This window comes from Pygocentrus nattereri, chromosome 18 (genome assembly GCF_015220715.1).
Source record: "Pygocentrus nattereri isolate fPygNat1 chromosome 18, fPygNat1.pri, whole genome shotgun sequence".
In the NCBI taxonomy this organism is placed as follows: Eukaryota; Metazoa; Chordata; class Actinopteri; order Characiformes; family Serrasalmidae; genus Pygocentrus; species Pygocentrus nattereri.
In genome coordinates this window covers 37,561,159-37,580,347 of record NC_051228.1, presented here as the reverse complement: position 1 = coordinate 37,580,347, position 19,189 = coordinate 37,561,159, and the positions used below count along the sequence as shown (strand labels likewise).

The 19,189-nt window shown below is 42.2% G+C and overlaps 1 protein-coding gene across 2 annotated transcripts in view; it reads left to right on the top strand.

Moving 5' to 3' along the window:
* rxfp2a (relaxin family peptide receptor 2a) overlaps positions 1-19,189 on the top strand; it is a 101,283-nt gene that overhangs the window by 50,299 nt on the left and 31,795 nt on the right. For both annotated transcript variants that reach the window (XM_037547038.1, XM_037547039.1), the window contains one exon: positions 4,215-4,289. In XM_037547038.1, coding sequence (XP_037402935.1) covers positions 4,215-4,289 — 75 coding nt within the window. The remainder of the gene's footprint in view (positions 1-4,214; positions 4,290-19,189) is intronic.

Below are 19,189 nucleotides of genomic sequence, written 5' to 3'. Positions count from 1 at the left end.
CTACTCTAGAAATTTCTTAGGTATTCTGAAGTTTTACTCAGTTACTCCCCCCAGTTTATTCATTTCTAGTTGACACTTGAAGGGGACCCTTCCTAACAACACTCATAGGCTTACAAGACACAGGTGGAGGTGAGGGCATCATCCTCTCAGACCTCTGACAATGATTCAGGGATCATGAATGGTTTCTTTGTGATGAGAAGATGAACAGGTGAACTTAATGAAAAGATCAGTGTGAGCTGTGCTGAAATAGTTTCTCATACGCACAGAGTGCAGTTTCTGTGCTTAGGTAAAGAACAGTTGTTTGTGCAAAGAAATTCGCTGTATTGCCAAAAGTATTGCCTTCACATGCATATGAACTTGAGTGACATCCCATTCTTAATCCATAGGGTTTAATATGATGTCGGCCCACCCTTTGCAGCTATAACTCCTTCAGCTCTTCTGGGAAGGCTTTCCACAAGGATTAGGAGTGTTTATGGGAATTTCTGACTGTTCTTCCAGAAGCACATTTGTGAGGTCAGACAGTGATGTTGGACGAGAAGGCCTGGCTCACAGTCTCCGCTCTAATTCATCCCAAAGGTGTTCTGTTGGGTTGAGGTCAGGACGGTCAAGTTCTTCTACACCAAACTGGCTCATCCATGTCTTTATGGACCTGCTTTGTGCACTGGTGTGCAGTCATGTTGGAGCAGGAAGGGGCCGTCCCCAAACTGTTCCCACAAAGTTGGGAGCAGGAAATTGTCCAAAATCTCTTGGTGCTGAAGCTTTAAGAGCTCCTTTCACTGGAACTAAGGGGCCGAGCACAACTCCTGAAAAACACCCCCACACCATGATCCCCCCTCCACCAGACTTTGCATGATTTGGATGGGTGACTGAATACTTTTTTCAGTATAGTCTACATTAATGATGGATACACAGATACATTAACTCTTTACAGTCATTCATATTGGGCAGCTGAGCAATAGAGAAGCAATTGATTTGAAACACTATGGACCATATCTTTGATTGCATGGGTCAGGCATCAGTGATGCGATTGGTTAAATTCAAGTTCAAGAGGTGATCAAGTAAAATTTATGATTAGTCTTATAGAGATACTGCTACACATTAAGCATCTCTATTTTCAAGCAGCAGCATTATCCTTCTAAATCATCCTAGCCACAAGGTAGATTCAAGAGTCTTATTCATTGTGTACCTTGTGCAGGACAGAACTTTGTCTCATCATTCCCTGTGTCCCTCACCAGTGGTGTTCCACAAGGCTCAGTTTTAGGTCCTCTTCTATTTTCTCTGCATTTTTTTCCCCCTGAGCTTCATCTTCCAAAAACATAATATCTTATCATTGTTATGCTGATGACGCACAGATGTATTTTCACCACAGAAACCCGTAGATGACTATTCAAGTCCTTCTTAGTGTTATCTAGGACTCGTTTGACAAAAAGAAATGTTGAAAAAAACTTGCTTTTTTCAATTTTGAACCATTGCCAAACTAAAACCCCTTCTCTCATTTCGTGATTCGGAAACAGTCATACATGCATTTATCTTGTCGCGTCTTGATTAGGAGTTTCACATCTCATTGCCTCTTATGCAAATTGCAGCAGGCAGGTTCCTGACTACAAGTAGAAATGCATTATCATATCAGTGGCATAAATTAGATCACTAAAGAGCCACCATACAACAATCATTTTCAATTAATGAAAAAATTGACCATGTAATTTGCATATTTATGCTGTATTGTTACGTCTGAAATCACTTGACGCTGATCAGAAGTCATCCTACTCCACCAATATAAATGAATACAAATAGAATAAAATGAATGCGCTGTTTATTATGTAGGTTAGATGAATACAATCAGAATAACACACATTTGTGTTTCTAGAACAAATAAACATTTACTGCCTACATAAATCATTTTACATACCATTTCCTAAGTGTTTTTTGGTTTGTTTTTTGTTTGATTACAATAAGCAATGATTCCAGACATAAAATGTGTATCATGTGATATTAAAAGCCTATTCAGTGTGATATCCATCCATGAGGTATAATAGTACCATAATCGGCTCAGTCACTTAAACATTTTGGTGTAAATAATTATCCATTTCAAATGATATTTTAAACGTTTAAACATGAATTTAAGGCCAAGTGATAGTGCTAATGCTTTAAATGTGAAAGTATTTGGGTATGGATGATGCAGTGTCCGTGTTCACTAAGCGCTCAATGTAATGTCTCTAAAAGGATTATAGTATAAATAAATAAATAAATAAATAAATAAAATCAAGCAGAGACTCCAGCTGTAAAAAATGGCTTTATGTGATTAAATCCTGTCTTGTTAGTTTGTGTTTTTGTACCAGTTGTAAGAAGGCTGAGGTAGGAAGCAGAACCAAACGCTGTCTTATGCCTTGTACCACATATCGTTGAAAAATGTTTTAACTAACTAGAATATCCAAATACGTCTCATTTATAATAGCGACACTGTCACAATTGGCCCCTCCCAGTCTTGTCCATGTGCGTTTTTGTTTTGTTTTTTCTAGTCCGGCCCCCTTGTTTCGTGACTCCGCCCCTGATTGTTTTCACCTGTCCCTCGTTGTCCCTTTGTTAGTTAAGCCCTGTGTTTCACTTTGTCTTTGCTGGTCTTTGTATCGGTCGTTGTTTGATGTGTTGGTCTTTGTTGGAGCTGTTTGGTTGCTTGTGTTGCTCGTCATGTCTGCACCCCATTCTGTACTTATTGGCTCTTTGACCCTGGACCGTTATGACCCTGATTCTGGATTTGCCCTCAATAAAAGTCCCACGTTACAGACACCATTTCCACAAATAGTGGGAAACTTTTCTGAGTGATTCTGAGAGTCTTTTTCTCCAAATTACATTTTCAATTTCAAATATAATATATAACTCGTATAATATAAATTTCAAACCAAATATTCCCAGTTTATTCAATATCTGCATTTAAACTGCATTTACAATTAAATTCTTAACCATTTTGTGAACAATATCATTAAAGGTTTTTTTTTATATATATTGGTAATCCTAGTTTTATTCCAGATCATGTATATCAAAATGCCTTAAAAAATATTTGATAATACATAATGTTTTATTGATTAAAGAATAAACAATTAGATGTAAGCAGTCAATGAATTCTGTGAAATCCTTGCTGGCGTTGGTCTTCACAGTGAGTTATATATTGTAATTCTAACATCATCCAAAGGCAGGGCTGTCATTTTTAACATTGATATTAATGCACTTTTTGTTATTAATTAGAAAAGTTTTCATATTTTAACGTATGAATATATATTTTTAGGAAATCTTTAAATACAAAAAAACTAAGAATGTCAGTAATCCGCTGGGAAAGACTCATTATAAAATGCAATTTTTAAATATTTTTAATATTTTGCAAATTTACTCTTGTCACTGGGGTGGTTCCCTCAAGGCTCCATCTCAGTGCCTTTAGTCAGGGAACATAACTGAACCATAATCCACTGAAATGATCTGTTCTAAGCTGGACTGACTCCACACACCCCGCCTCGCCTCCAGGCTTTTACTCTACTGCTCTGTTTTAAAACATTCGGTTATGAAAAGGAACAAACACCAACTTTTCACCTGGAGGAACTGATTTAAGCTCCACAATCAGACCTTAGAACCACTGCTGGAGCTCTGAGGGAACATTTATGATGTTTGTATCTTGAGGAACTAAAAATGTACCTCCACAGAACCTAACAGAGAGGAACCCTTTACTGTCCTGGCCCCTCTTTTTTCCTCCTAGCTACTGCCTCGCTGTCTCTCATCCTTCCATTTCTGTTAGTGTACTCTTGTTCTTGGACATTTGTTTCCCTTCTTCTGGACGTTCATTAGTTCTGCGTGTAGTGTTGCTGTCGTGTTGCTGTTTAAAGAAACTCTTAAGTGCCTCGTTGTTAATAGAAAATAGAAAGTAGGGCATGGGCACCGTCTGCACAGCACCGGGCCCGGCAGATGATGGGCATAACGGGAGTGAACACGATGGGGAAAGTCGGCTGTTTTTAAATGTAGCTTTCCTTGGTGTGGTCAGTAGGACCTGAGACTGTCCGAAAGAAAGTACAGAGGTTAAGGAAGCTGAATTGACCTGGTCTCATTTCTGAGCATGAGAAAATCATCACTGTGAAACAAAGCAGCATCTGAAAAGTATCATATAAGACTTAACGTACGATTCACCTCTGTGCTGAATGTAAGGTCAGTGTGTTCTGTGTGTCTTTCAGGTCCATGGTCAACACGTCCGTGGTGCAGCTATCTAAACTCAGCCTCTGTCACTACATGCCTCTGCTCAGCTGGCTGTGAGTACTACAATACCCAGAACCCCCTTCCCCTGTTTATTGACCAGCTTCAGTAGCATCAATGTAAGGTTATAAACTAAAATAAAATGAGTCATAAATACGAGTGACCATTTCTTTTTCCTGTTGGTGAAAGGAAAGCTAAAATTTCAGGTTTACAAATTATAATATAGGCCTTCCAGCTGTCAGGTCATGCTATATATCAAAAACTGAACAATAACTGTAATGGAAATATGAGGTTTTCTTCCAACAGCCCAGATATTCAGTGTATATATATATATATATATATATATATATATATATATATATATATATATATCGCTGCTGTCAGAAGAAAACCTCTTATCTCCATTTTTCAGTTTTTGACATAATTTAGTTTATTGGTCAAAGAATGTTGGAGATGGAGCTGCTGGGTAGTCTCCTGTAAAGTTCTAATTTTGGAGATACGAGGTTTTCTTCCGACAGTGATATGCTCATGCAAACAAGGAGGTGGTCATAATTTTGCCTGATCGGTATATACATATACCTCTCCATGGATCACCACCTTATCGTGGTGGAGAGGTTTGTGTGCTTGAAGGACCCTAGGAGCTATGTTGTCTGGAGCAAAAGCTCCTGGTAGGGTCTCCCATGGCAAACTGGTCCTAGGTGACAGGCCAGACAAAGTGTGATCCATAACCACCCCTATGAGGACAACAAAGCAGGACTTGTGTACCCTGCCCGGATCAGGGTTACCGGGGCCCCACCCTGGAGCCAGGCCTGGGGGAGGGGCTCGCCAGCGAGCGTCTGGTGGCCGGGCATTCACTCATGGTGCCCGGCCGGGCCCAGCCCGAAGGAGCTACATGAGTCCCCCCTCCCATCGACCCACCACCGATGGGAGGGGCAGTAGTAAGGGTGCGGTGCGTTGTGGATCGGGCAGTGTCCGAAGGCGTGGGCCTTGGCGTTCTGATCCTCGGTTGCTGAAACTGGCGTTTGGAACTTGGAACGTTACCTCACTGGCGGGGAAGGAGCCTGAGTTGGTGCGCGAGGTCGAGAGATACCGGCTAGATATAGTCGGGCTCACCTCAACACACAGCTTGGGCTCTGGGTCCAATCTCCTTGAGAGGGGCTGGACTTTTTTCTTTTCTGGAGTTGCCCATGGTGAGAGGCGGCGGGCAGGTGTGGGCTTTCTCATAGCCCCTCGACTCGGCGCCTGTATGTTGGGGTTTTCCCCGGTGGACGAGAGGGTAGCTTCCCTACGCCTTCGGGTTGGGGAACGGGTCCTGACTGTTGTCTGTGCTTATGCACCGAACAGCAGTTCAGAATACCCAGCCTTCAGTCCTTGGAAGGGGTGCTTGAAAGTGCTCCTCCTGGAGACTCGATTGTCCTACTGGGGGACTTCAACGCTCACGTGGGCAACGACAGTAAGACCTGGAGGGGTGTGATTGGGAGGAATGGCCTCTCTGATCTGAACCCGAGTGGTGTTCAGTTTTTGGACTTCTGTGCAAACCACAGTTTGTCCATAACGAACACCATGTTTGAACACAAGGATGTCCATAAGTGCACATGGCACCAGGACACCCTAGGCCGCAGTTCAATGATTGACTTTGTAGCCGTGTCAGCGGACTTGCGGCCATGTGTACTGGATACTCGGGTAAAGAGAGGAGCTGAGCTGTCAACTGATCACCACCTGGTGGTGAGTTGGATCAGGTGGTGGGGGAAGATGCCAGTCAGACCAGGCAAACCCAAACGTGTAGTGAGGGTTTGCTGGGAACGTCTGGCAGAAGAACCTGTCAGATTGATCTTCAACTCACACCTCCGTCAGAACTTTGACCAGATATCGGGGGAGGTGGGGGACATTGACTCAGAATGGGCCATGTTCCGCTCCTCCATTGTTGAAGCGGCTGACTGTAGCTGTGGTCGCAAGGTAGTTGGTGCCTGTCGGGGCGGTAATCCTCGAACCCGGTGGTGGACACCCCAGGTGAGAGATGCCGTCAAGCTGAAGAAGGAGTCCTACCGGACATGGTTGGCCTGTAGGACACCAGAGGCAGCTGGCAGGTATCGACAGGCCAAGCGATCTGCGGCTTCAGTCGTTGCCAAGGCAAAAACCCGGGTGTGGGAAGAGTTCGGTGAGGCCTTGGAAACTGACTTTAAGTCGGCTCCGAAAAGATTCTGGCAAACCGTCAGGCGACTCAGAAGGGGAAAGCAGTGTGCCACTAGCACTGTATATAGTGGAGATGGTGTGCTGCTGACTTCGACTGAAGACGTCATTGGGCGGTGGAAGGAATACTTTGAGGACCTTCTCAATCCCACCAACACGTTCTCCAGTGAGGAGGCAGAGTCTGGGGACACGGGAATAGGCTTGTCCATTACTGAGGCCGAAGTCGCTAAGGTAGTTAAAAAGCTCCTTGGCGGCAGGGCTGCAGGGGTGGATGAGATCCGTCCCGAGTTCCTCAAGGCTCTGGATGTTGTGGGGCTGTCTTGGCTGACACGCCTTTTCAACATTGCGTGGACATCGGGGGTGGTGCCACTGGATTGGCAGACTGGGGTGGTGGTGCCTCTTTTTAAAAAGGGGGACCGGAGGGTGTGTTCCAACTACAGGGGAATCACACTCCTCAGCCTCCCTGGTAAGGTCTATGCACGGGTACTGGAGAAGAGAGTCCGGCTTATAGTCAAACCTCGGATTCAGGAGGAACAGTGCGGGATCCGGCCTGGTCGTGGAACACTGGACCAACTCTTTACCCTCTCCAGGATTCTTGAGGGTTCATGGGAGTTTGCCCAACCAGTCCACATGTGCTTTGTGGATTTGGAGAAGGCATTCGACTGTGTTCCCCGGGGTATTCTGTGGGAGGTGCTTCGGGAGTACGGGGTACATGGCTCTTTGCTACGAGCCATTCAGGCCCTGTACAAACAAAGCAGGAGCTTGGTTCGCATGGCCGGCAGTAAGTCAGACTTTTTCCCAGTGAGAGTTGGACTCCGTCAGGGCTGCCCTTTGTCACCGATTCTATTCATAATTTTTATGGATAGAATTTCTAGGCGCAGTCAGGGGATGGAGGGTGTCCGGTTTGGTGACCTCAGGGTCACATCGCTGCTGTTTGCGGATGATGTGGTCCTATTGGGGACATCAGGCCGTGAACTTCAGCTTTCACTGGATCGATTTGCAGCCGAGTGTGAAGCGGCCGGGATGAGGATCAGTACCTCCAAATCCGAGGCCATGGTTCTCACGCGGGAAAGGGTGGAGAGCCCTCTCTGGGTCGGGGATGAGCTCTTGCCTCAAGTGGAGGAGTTTAAGTATCTCGGGGTCTTGTTCACGAGTGATGGTACAAGGGAGCGGGAGATTGACAGGCGGATTGGTGCTGGGTCAGCAGTGATGCGGGCTCTTTACCGGTCTGTTGTGGTAAAGAAAGAGCTGAGCCATAAGGCAAGGCTCTCGATTTACTGGTCGATCTACGTTCCCACCCTCACCTATGGTCATGAGCTTTGGGTAATGACCGAAAGAACGAGATCGCGAATACAAGCGGCTGAAATGAGTTTCCTCCGCAGGGTGGCTGGACTCTCCCTTAGAGATAGGGTGAGAAGTTCGGTCATCCGGGAGGGACTCGGAGTAGAGCCGCTGCTTCTTCACGTCGAGAGGAGCCAGTTGAGGTGGTTCGGGCATCTTGTTAGGATGCCTCCTGGACGCCTCCCTTGGGAGGTGTCACAGGCAAGTCCACCGGGGAGGAGACCCCGGGGAAGACCCAGGACACGCTGGCGTGACTATATCGCCCAGCTGGCCTGGGAGCGCCTCGGAATCCCTCCCAGGGAGCTAGTGGAAGTGGCTGGGGAAAGGGAGGTCTGGGCTTCATTGCTCAGGATGCTGCCCCCGCGACCCAAACCCCGGAGAAGCGGAAGATGATGGATGGATGGATGGATGGATGGTATATACATATATATATATATATATATATATATATATATATATATATATATATAATGTTTTTTGTTGTTTTTATGCTCATCGTTCACTTTATCAGCTCCACTTACTGTATAGCTGCACTCTGTAGTTCTACAGTTACAGACTGTAGTCCATCTGTTTCTCTGATACTCTGTTTTCCCCCTTTTTACGGCATTGTGACATTATATTATGACATTATGACCATCAAGGAGGTCATAATCTGTGTGTGTGTGTGTGTGTGTGTGTGTGTGTGTGTGTGTGTGTGTGTGTGTGTATATATATATATATATATATATATATATATATATATATACACACACACACATATAGCCATTTTTATTATAACACTATAAACTTGATTAAATAAAATTGACTTTTTTTTAAATATGTTTCGGGAGTGACGATTCTTAATGTTACCCGCTTTAGAACACGTTTACTTTAACACAAGGGAATCTAACTGCTCACCTGCTCTATCTAGCACTGAGGGACAGGGATGCAGTTCTCATGTCCGCCCATCCATCCATCCATTTTCTAAGCCGCTTCTCCGTCAGGGTCACAGGGGGGTGCTGGAGCCTATCCCAGCAGTCTTCGGGCGGAAGGCAGGATACACCCTGTACAGGTCGCCAGTCCCACACAGACACAGGGAGAACATGCAAACTCCACACAGAGAGGACCCCGGTCACCCGGCCGGGGAATTGAACCTAGGCCCTCCTTGCTGTGAGGCGACAGCGCTACCCACCACGCCACCGTGCCGCGTGTCCTTACAAAATGTATTGAATAAAGTCATTTTATATAAAAATTTAACTCATGATAAATTTCAATCTGTCAAAAGGTGGGAGCAGCAACCTCTCAATAGAAAACACCCCACAGATGATGATGATTTTATATGCAGCTCTGCAAAAAAATAAGAAACCACTCCAGATTTTTCATTATATCTGCATCTCTATGTGTGTGGTAGCCGTTCTGTTTCACTGTCTGTTGAATTCCAAACGAAGCACACCTCATTTTACTTAATGAGGTACTGAGAATTTACCCACTGTGGGACTAATTAAGTCCATTATCATATCCTGTCTGATTCCATCACCTGAACCAAGTCTCATTTAACAAGAAAAAGTATGAAAACCACTGCTGTGGTCATCACTATCCTCTTGCAATAGGACCGGCTGGATGGGAAAAACAGTGCTAGAAGTACCTTGGAAGTAACTATTGCCAAAAGAGTGGAAAAGAAAGGTTTTGAAGGAGGAAAAGAAGAGCTCAGTTCAGGCTTTAGTAGCAGGGGGATCAGGAGCGTCAGTCTGCTTCCAGCCTCAAAATTTCAAAGACGGCAGTTGAGAAGAACAAAGTCAAGCAGCAGAAACTGTGGACAACAAAGACCTGCGCAGTGTGAAAACACTCTCCACTGACTGGGATGACCGCCAGCTCATTTGCATGTCTCTCAACAACCACAGGATGACATCAAGTGACCCACAAAAACAATGGCAAAGGGCAGCTGGGGTGAAGTGCACAGCGAAGATGGTTCAAAAAACACATGAAATTCAAATTCTGGGGTTGAAATTCAGAGTTATTCCACCAAATATCAATTTCTAAACTCTTCCTGAGTTAAAACATTAATACTGTGTTGTTTAAAAATGAATATGACCTTGTTTTCTTGTATTCTTCAAGGTCTGAAAACATCTGTTTTTTTTTTGCTGTTGTTTTTTCACCAGTTGTCATTTTATGCAAATAAATGCTCTAAATGGCAATAATTCATCATTTTAACTAATTATTTATTTGGATTTTGGAAGAAATCTTGTCAGTACTTTATAGAATACAACACAAATGTTCACTCATGTCCTCAAACACGTACTTTTAAATAGTAAAAACTAGAGGGGCTCTTATTTTTTTACAATGCTGTATATTTAGTTTACTACTATCTCAGTCGATGTCACTGGTTTAAATGGACTCTAACATAATTCTTACAAATATCTAAGATCTGAATACTTGTTTTATATATATATATATATATATATATATATATATATATTTTGTAATTATTATTATTATTTTTTTTTTAAACTGCGTGACTGAAGTTTGAACCAATCCTGTCGAATAGTCCTTACACTCCAAGCAGTGTTCCAGCATCTAGTGTCAATTCCTTCCCAGAAGAATTAGAGGCTGTTACTGCAGCAAAGGAGTACAAACTAAATTAATACCCTCGTGTTTCTCCTTCACTCTCATTGATGTAAACTCATGACTGAATTCATGTGAGCGCGTACTCCTCTTATTGAACAGTCATCAGGGAAGGGAAACAGCACTTATTATTTAATCAATAGAAGATGAGAGGGACTGTGTTATTGTGAAATGACATCCCGGCTGTGATCTGGTGGCCGTTGATCATCACAGCCGTGATGTTATTGGTGATAACTCCCTCCTCGAGTGCTCTACTGCTTTAATACAGCAGTTAAATAAATACAGTAAGAAATGAATATACTGGCCGTGAACGCGGCGTTTAATATGTTTTAATGTTCAGTTCCTCCCTCCTAATTATAGCTCCTTAACGAGCAGCTTGTTGCTACATCAGACTAACAAGCTCCGCCCACTCGCTGCTCAGCCGGCAGTTCGTTCTCCAGCTCCTTACACTAAATTCCCAAACTGTTGTCACCGCTGAGCAGCTTTTCAGTCGGCAGCTGTGACAGAAGAACAGCTGAACAACCTGGAATCAGCCAGAAATGAACCCAACACCATTCGCCAGACGTGTCTGATCTTCAGAGTCGGGCCAAATCAGACTGAGCCGTAAAACTGACCCAATATCAGGTTCAGCTCAGTTTGGTCAGTTTCTCCAGATCAGTATTAATGTTGTTTTGTTCCAGCCGGTCTGTAAAGCTTCTTACAGCCCGTTTAGTTTGGCGAATGGTGTTGGGTTCATTTCTGGCTGATTCCAGGTTGTTCAGCTGTTCTTCTGAAAAGCTGCTCAGTGGTGATGACAGCTTGGGTATTTAATGTAGTCTCATCTTCAGAGTCGGACCAAATCAGCTGTCGGTCACATATAATCTTCAAAGTATCGATTTTCTGTTTGTGCGCAAAGTAAGAAGGAAAAAAGTTTAAATGTCTTGAGCGTCTCCTACTGCTGTCAAAGTCGTTGCTTAGCAACAGCATCTCAGCGGCGTGATACGGTTTTTGTGAAAAACTGTGATGTTCTGGTGAAATAACTGCACAGTTAGACGCCTCTCAACCAATCAGCTTGTGTGGCCGGAACTAACGCCTGTATAAAAGACCTTTAATTGTTGTTGACATCAGCCTCAGCAGGTGATACTCCATTTCATTTCTCCATCTGATTTAAACCCAGAAAGCTTCTGTTCCAGCTATTAATATTACATTGAAGCTATTGGTGCTGCCCCTCTGAATATGAACAGGCTGGTTTGTATTTTGGCGAGGAGGCTCTTCCAAGCCCTTTACTCAGCCTGTAAACAGTCACAAGCTCCAGTATGATCATTTGCAACAGGGAAAGAAAACCTGAGGTTATGTGAAATGGCACAGACTCATTTAACTTGATCCAACTGGGATATGACAAGGTGCATAACTCTCCTTGACAGGCTGTTGTCAGTGCCAGTACTCCTCATCTGGAAGCCATAAAGAGACTTGGACAGAGATCACCCACTCTTCTCCAAAACACTCTCTAGTGTCCCTCGCACATGGTCCATTCATGCATTTACTGTAACATATTCATCTGAATTGTATAGTGTAATCCAGATGTCACTAATAGGCAGACCTGGACCTACAACTGATAAACTATTGGGAATTATTTAATTTTGATGGGGTGGTCCTGTTTTAATCAGCATAGCTTTTCCAGCCTTTACGGTGGCTTTAGCAGCCGGAGACTCACAGACCAATTACATGCACTGTAAATATCACACGTGATGCCACTCAGCCAATCAGATCTGTGCATTATGATGAGCTCTGAGACTCGAGTCAGTGACGCCACACAGGGGAGGGACGAGGAGAGAAACAGCAGTCAGAGAAGAAAGTGAGTCAGAGGGAAGTTATTCCACATGACGTGATCTAAAAAAAGGGAAACAATAAATGAGGAGACAGTAAATGTTGTTGAAATCTGACCGAACTGGACTTTATTTGATCTGATGTTCAGTAAATGTTGGTGAAATCTGACCGAACTGGACTTTATTTGATCTGATGTTCAGTAAATGTTGTTGAAATCTGACCGAACTGGACTTTATTTGATCTGATGTTCAGTAAATGTTGTTGAAATCTGACCGAACTGGACTTTATTTGATCTGATGTTCAGTAAATGTTGTTGAAATCTGACTGAACTGGATTTTATTTGATCTGATGTTCAGTAAATGTTGGTGAAATCTGACCGAACTGGACTTTATTTGATCTGATATTCAGTAAATGTTGAAATCTGACCGAACTGGACTTTATTTGATCTGATGTTCAGTAAATGTTGGTGAAATCTGACCGAACTGGACTTTATTTGATCTGATGTTCAGTAAATGTTGGTGAAATCTGACCGAACTGGACTTTATTTGATCTGATGTTCAGTAAATGTTGTTGAAATCTGACCGAACTGGACTTTATTTGATCTGATGTTCAGTAAATGTTGTTGAAATCTGACCGAACTGGACTTTATTTGATCTGATGTTCAGTAAATGTTGTTGAAATCTGACCGAACTGGACTTTATTTGATCTGATATTCAGCTGTCGACTGTATAAGATGCTGATATTCCTACTCGGCTACTTCAGTAAACAGTATATGGCACTGAGTCATGATGCAGGTTAGACATTATGATGTTCTGGACCTTCGCTTGAGGATGTTTTCTCTAACTGGACCTTACTGAACTGTAATTAAAGACCCCTGGTATAAACTAATTTGAAGAAATACTAAAGCATCTCTTAGCCTGAACATACAGTCATTTACCACAGGCAATAATTTCCATGTACTTGGAACAAAAAACCCATTAGGCCAGATTTATAAAATGCAGTGTCAGATTTACCGCGACAGTAAGATCAAATGTCATGACGGTGACACATTTGCTGAATCATAAACGAGTTTGGAATGCAAATAAGTGAAAAGTAATTTGATGTGTTGAGATGCTAATTATATCTGAATTGATTTTATTGCAAGCAGTTTTAGCTTTTAATACATTTTACACTGGATTCTACAAACAAATTTACGTTTTACTCAAATGAAACCAACATATTTACCAGTAAAGCTGCATTTCTTGCAAAAAGTGAATTTTTACTAGTCGATATGCGCAAATCAAATTCCTGATGTCAAAAGCTGAATTCCTGAGATGAAGAAAAATAGGAAATAGAAGCTAAAACAGTTCATTGTAGTAATTTAACTTTTTTTTTATTGTAAAAAAAATATCAAAAGTTCTTAATATATTTATAATGACTTTGAAAAGGGCTTGAGTTGTTATTATTATTATTTTTATTTCATTTTTTTTCTATTTTATCTATTTATCTCTGACAACCTACAAATGTGGTTTGAGTGTATCCAGTTGTAGATCCAGATCCACAGACATCCATCCAGTGTGTGTTTACACCTGGCCTTTCATCCAGTTACGTGAAAATTGAACATGGTCCAATTACTGAAAATACATTTTGATGCATGGTGTAAACAACCTCTTTTGAGGTTAAACTTACTTTTGTTTTTAGTGTATTTCTACTTACACAGTGTATTTAATTATTATTATTATTCTTATAATTAGTTTTTTTTCCCTAAGACTATATTTGGTGAATAGAGGAACAGCAAAGTAAGAATCCCATTGTACAGTGTAACTGCCTGTTTCTGCTGTTCATATGACAAGAAAACGCTTGAATCTAATCTGAAGACATGTTGTTTAGTAATGTCTACGACTTGTTCTGTAACAGCCAACAAACTAAAATTTAAGTTATACAGTTATGACAGTGAATTATTGAAGTGTGGGCCCACAAACGAGCCCTTAGGGTTTTAGAGGTTAAAGGGGGATGCTCACACACTCTGGTATGATCACGAGACTTCCCTTTAACCTTGACTTTTTAATTGTCCATGGGAACAGATGTACTTTCAGTCCCCATGACTCCCTATATGTCTCTTTCCGTAATGTAGAAAGGCTTCTTCGGAGTAACGCCATAGAACAGGGCTGGGGAACAGAGGGCTGGAATCAGTTTACTTATTGGTAACATACAAACTAAACCTGGCAATTAACTGCTGGGTTGAATCATGTGGTTGGGCAGGAAAATGACCAAGCTGTGCTGGAATCCAGCCATCCAGGCCTGAAGTCCAACACTGCCATAGAAGGACTACTTTAGGTTCCCTAAAGAACATTTCAGTGAGTGGCTCTGTGAAAATGAGAAGAGTGAAGGACATTTTGAATGTTGTAATAATGTGAAGATTCTATACTAATAAAATGTTTAAGCCAAGAACCATTTAGAAATCTATACTTTTAAGATTGTAGAAACAATACAAATACGCTCACCATGAGCCGGAGCCCTGACACTTCCACTAGATTTCATACCCTCCTCTGCATGCTTACCTCCTGTTTGGCTGAGTAGCCTCTCTTGTGTGATTCTAGAACATCTGTGATGACAGAAGCTGAGTTTTAAGCCAAATGTCTAAATCCTCAGAGTGCTGGATGTGAATGTTTAGACTCGACAAAAAGGAATCTTCAGCACCAAAAAAAATCTTGCCAAGTAAAGCAGCAGTATTTTAAATGTATTTTTAAGAAATACAGTTGTGTCAGAAATATCTCATGTGTCTCGGTATGCGACGGTTAAATTAAAAGTTAATATTAAAAGATTCTGGACAGTTTTATTTATGTGCTTTATTAAAACTAAACACAGTAATACTATAGGAATTTCTACAGAGTTAAGAGTCCTGTGAGCAAAGGAATAAGAAATAAGAAAGTGAGAGAAGTAATAAGGATATGCTAAATTCAGACAGTTGCTCTAGTTGCTCTAGTTTACTTCAGGATACCATTAAAGGCGTAAATGAGAAAACAGTGATGTTAAAGCAAAAACAGTGACGTTGGTTTAAGTGGAAAAAAGTGTGATTAATACACGTAGACAACCCACAAAAACAGCACAGTTTCAAAAAATGATAATGAAAAAAGATATTTTAACTTTTATGGTGGTATTTGTATTTTTTATTAGTATTTATTAACTTCGAGAAAAGGCCGCCTGTGTGATTTTAAGCTTCGAGTCTATTTTTGCTGCTTTCAGTGAGTGGTTCAATACTTGTGACTTTACCCGGACACTGCAAAAACAGTAGCATCATTGGCTTTTACTTGTGAGTGAGGTGTATTAGGTGTATTTGAATGTTGGGCTGTGAGCACGTTGGTTGTTAAGGGACCAGCAGAATAAAATGCCAGCTGGTTTCTGGACTTTAATACAGCTTGCTTGTTTTTATGTAGCCAGTCTAGATGGCATCAGTCAGTCACACAGTAGCAAACACTGCATAAGGTTCAACACATTCTTATGCAGTTCAGAGAGGGATGATTTCATAGGTGACTCACTAACATAGGCTAAAAGTTTTTGATTCTGTGAAATGTGTAATGTTATTAAATGTCTAAAAGTCAGAGAACCACTGTCCTTTTTTGTCCCACTTTTTATTCTCTGCATCTGTATTTTAAGTATTTTGTACTAACACTGTTTGCTTAGTGGTGTCGACCAGAGGAGCATGGGTTCCTCTTTTGAGTCTTTGTTCCTCTCAAGGTTTCTTCCTGTCGTCTCTTCCTGTTGCTTGTCACCAATGGCGATGCTTATAGGGACTCGGACCCGGATATTTCTGTGAAGCTGCTTTGTGACAACAGTAGCCTTATTTACATGCAGCCTAATAATCCATTAATAATCCGACTAATAGCTCAGTCGGAATAGAATACGTCCATGTAAACACCTCATTTGGAATATTCTAGTCTGATTGAGGCCATTCAGAATAAAGTGTCTATCCGACTGAACGAGGCGGGTAATCCTGTAAATAATCTGTTCAATAGAAGAATAATATCCGTGTAAACGCCTGTATCCGATTACATTCCCTATCGGAAAGTTTAAGTTCTGCATGTGCGTCGCGTCACAGTGAGAGTTTATACCGTTCAACACGGCGGAACAGAAACTGGTCTGCAGAGGAGACGAAGTTCATGCTCTGATCTTTAAAAGATGGCGGTGGGACGGACGTCCAGCTTATGTGTCTCAGAACATGGCGTCTTCCTCTCGGCCTTCTTTAATAAGAACATGTGAAGGACGTTTTCCTGAGTCTGACGTCATTTTAAAGCAGTTAAAAACACAATCACTGCTCACTGCTGCTCATCTCACTCTAACTGGACTCACGTGATGCTCGTTGTTGTCGTGACCAAGAGCCATTTTCTCCTTGCCCAAAGCCCTGACATATGAGGTTTATATACTAAGACTATTCTGTACTGTGGTTTTGTTCTAATTATAGTCTAATCACTTTCAAAAATAAACAAAAACAAAAGAACATAGAATAAAAGACTTCAGCCGCTGGGTCCTTGTGGAAGGGAGGAAAAAGCCCTCTTCATTTATTGAGCTTCAGGTGGAAGGATGGTTCCCGGACAACCACACATGCAAAGATCATCTCAAAGCGTCCTTCTTTATGTCCTATGTTGGGGTGAGCTCATCACCCCGCCCATCCCTTATTATATGACTTTGAATTGCTTTTAGTTCCCGTTATTTGATTTGACACTTTCCTTGGAAACCTTTATCTCCAACCATCCCTGGGATCTATTCTTTCTAAGCTTCCCCAGCCTGGTGGTACCAGGCCAAGGCCATCATTTTTTTTTGCCAGTTCTCACCAGCTTACTTAGCTCTTCTAGGGTCAGCTTGGCTTTGTCTTTTGCTATGTAAGCAATTTTGCTGGCCTCTCCAAGCTCCAGGTGCATTCCTGTGTCCAAAACTCCCTTACACAAACAATAAAGGCCTGTCTTTATTGAGAGTATTCATCTACTTCATTTATATAAACAGTCCAAGGCCTGTCCGTGGTGAGAGGATTCATCGACTTCATTTATACGAGTATAACTTATTATAGTAATTTTAAAGTAGTAATTTTTGAGGAAACTCTTATTAAAACTCCACATTGTCATGGTAACGTCTACACTAAGTGGTTCTCCTCGCATGGCATAATTTTGGATCAGATTACTTCTAGTGAGCATGTCAAAGAAGATTTTCCATCAGATTGTTGAGCAGAATGAGAATAAACACCTCAGTCTTAATCTGCACAATGTGTTCAATCAGATTGGCAAAAATCTTTGCATGTAAACACAGACACTGTTGAGAAAAGCGCGATATAAAAAAACTTAACTTGAGTTTGACTGGTAGACCCCCAAAACTGTCACCATCACTTAAAAGCCTATATCTTTGAGAGATGCTCTACTTTTGCTTCAGATCTGAAAAAGTCAACAATGCTTGTCCAAAGGATGTGCAGGTGTCGACAAGCTGTTACTGAAAAAACAAGACGAAGAACATTTGCAAATCGAGCAAAGAAGCTGCTGGTGTTCTCAGAACGGACTGGCCACCCCAGATTTCAGACCTCAGCCTCACTGAATGTGTTTGGAATTGCTTTCGTTGTAAGAAGCGGAAAATGCAACCAACTTCTAACGCTGAACTTTGGAGTTGTGGAAAAACATCCTTGTAGATTTCTAGGAAAAAACTGGAAAAACGGGAAGCAAGTCTCCTGAAAAGAGTGGAAGCTGGAATAATGGCAAAGGATGGGCACAATAAATACTAGAAAAAAGCATTTTATTTAGTCGTTGAAGCTGAAATGCTGAAAGTGAATAACTTATTATAAATAACGTATAAATAACGTATAAATAACGTATTTAATGGTCAATTTGACTAAAAATAAGTGCATGAAGGGTGTCTGACTTTTGCACAGTACTGTATCCTGTAATTAGGCTTGTACTTCTGATGAACACCTGTGTCCTTGAGGAACGCTGCTGTAACGTTGACCTCTACGTCTCAGCGTCTGATAAACCAGATCCTATACCAAACCAGATCACTGCAGCTGGAAGAGAGCAGTAGGTGGCTCAGCGCTTCCTCGCCACTTGTGCCATCCCTGTTGCTCTGGGCTGCTGTTATGTTCAGACACAGGTGTGGTGTGTGTGTGTGTGTGTGTGTGTGTGTGTGTGTCTGTGTGTGTGTGTGAGTGAGACAGAGTGTGTGTGAGTCGGGGGTGGGAGGGGGAGGGGGGTGGTGAGCAGGGCTTCATCTATTCTCTATCAGAAAGCTCTATGGGCAGCTTGTAAGGAGATAAGGGTTTTCGTGTGCAGTCTTCGGTCAGAGTGACCTTGCCCAGATAAGCCTTGCAGGAGGATAGTCTCAGTAAGGTAGCCATTTTCAGCTAATCAGTGAGAGCAAGAGTGCTAAGATGACCAGCTGGGCTTGAGGACTGTGAATAGAACTGAATCTCAGAATGAGGCTGAGCACATGAGCTTTACAGCTACACATTAAGCCATCATAAACATTAAGCAAATGTTTTAGAGGAAGCTTATTTAAAAAACAGGAAAATTTACTTATTTACATTTGTTAGAAGCACCCCAATTGGGGCAGTCGTGGACTGGAGGTTAGGGATCCAGCCTCGTGACCGGAAGGTTGCTGGTTCGATCCCCAGAGCCGACAGCACATGACTGAGGTGTCCTTGAGCAAGACACCTAACCCCCAACTGCTCCCTGGGTGCTGCGGATTGGGCTGCCCAATGCTCCGTGTGTGTGTGTGTGTGTGTGTGTGTGTGTGTGTGTGTGTGTGTGTGTGTGTGTGTGTGTGTGTGTGTGTGTGTGCGCGCGCGTTCACTCACTAGTGTGTATGTGGTGTTTCACTTCATGGATGGTTTAAATGCGGAGGTGAAATTTCCCTGTTGTGGGACTAATAAGGGTCACTTAATCTAATAATCTAATCTGGATCAGTCCAAATCTGATTGAACTGAATTGTATAAGACCTGTTAGATTTCTCTCTAACTCTTATTAGGAGGCTGTGCTGAAGTGCAGTAGCCACAGGAAACTCACCA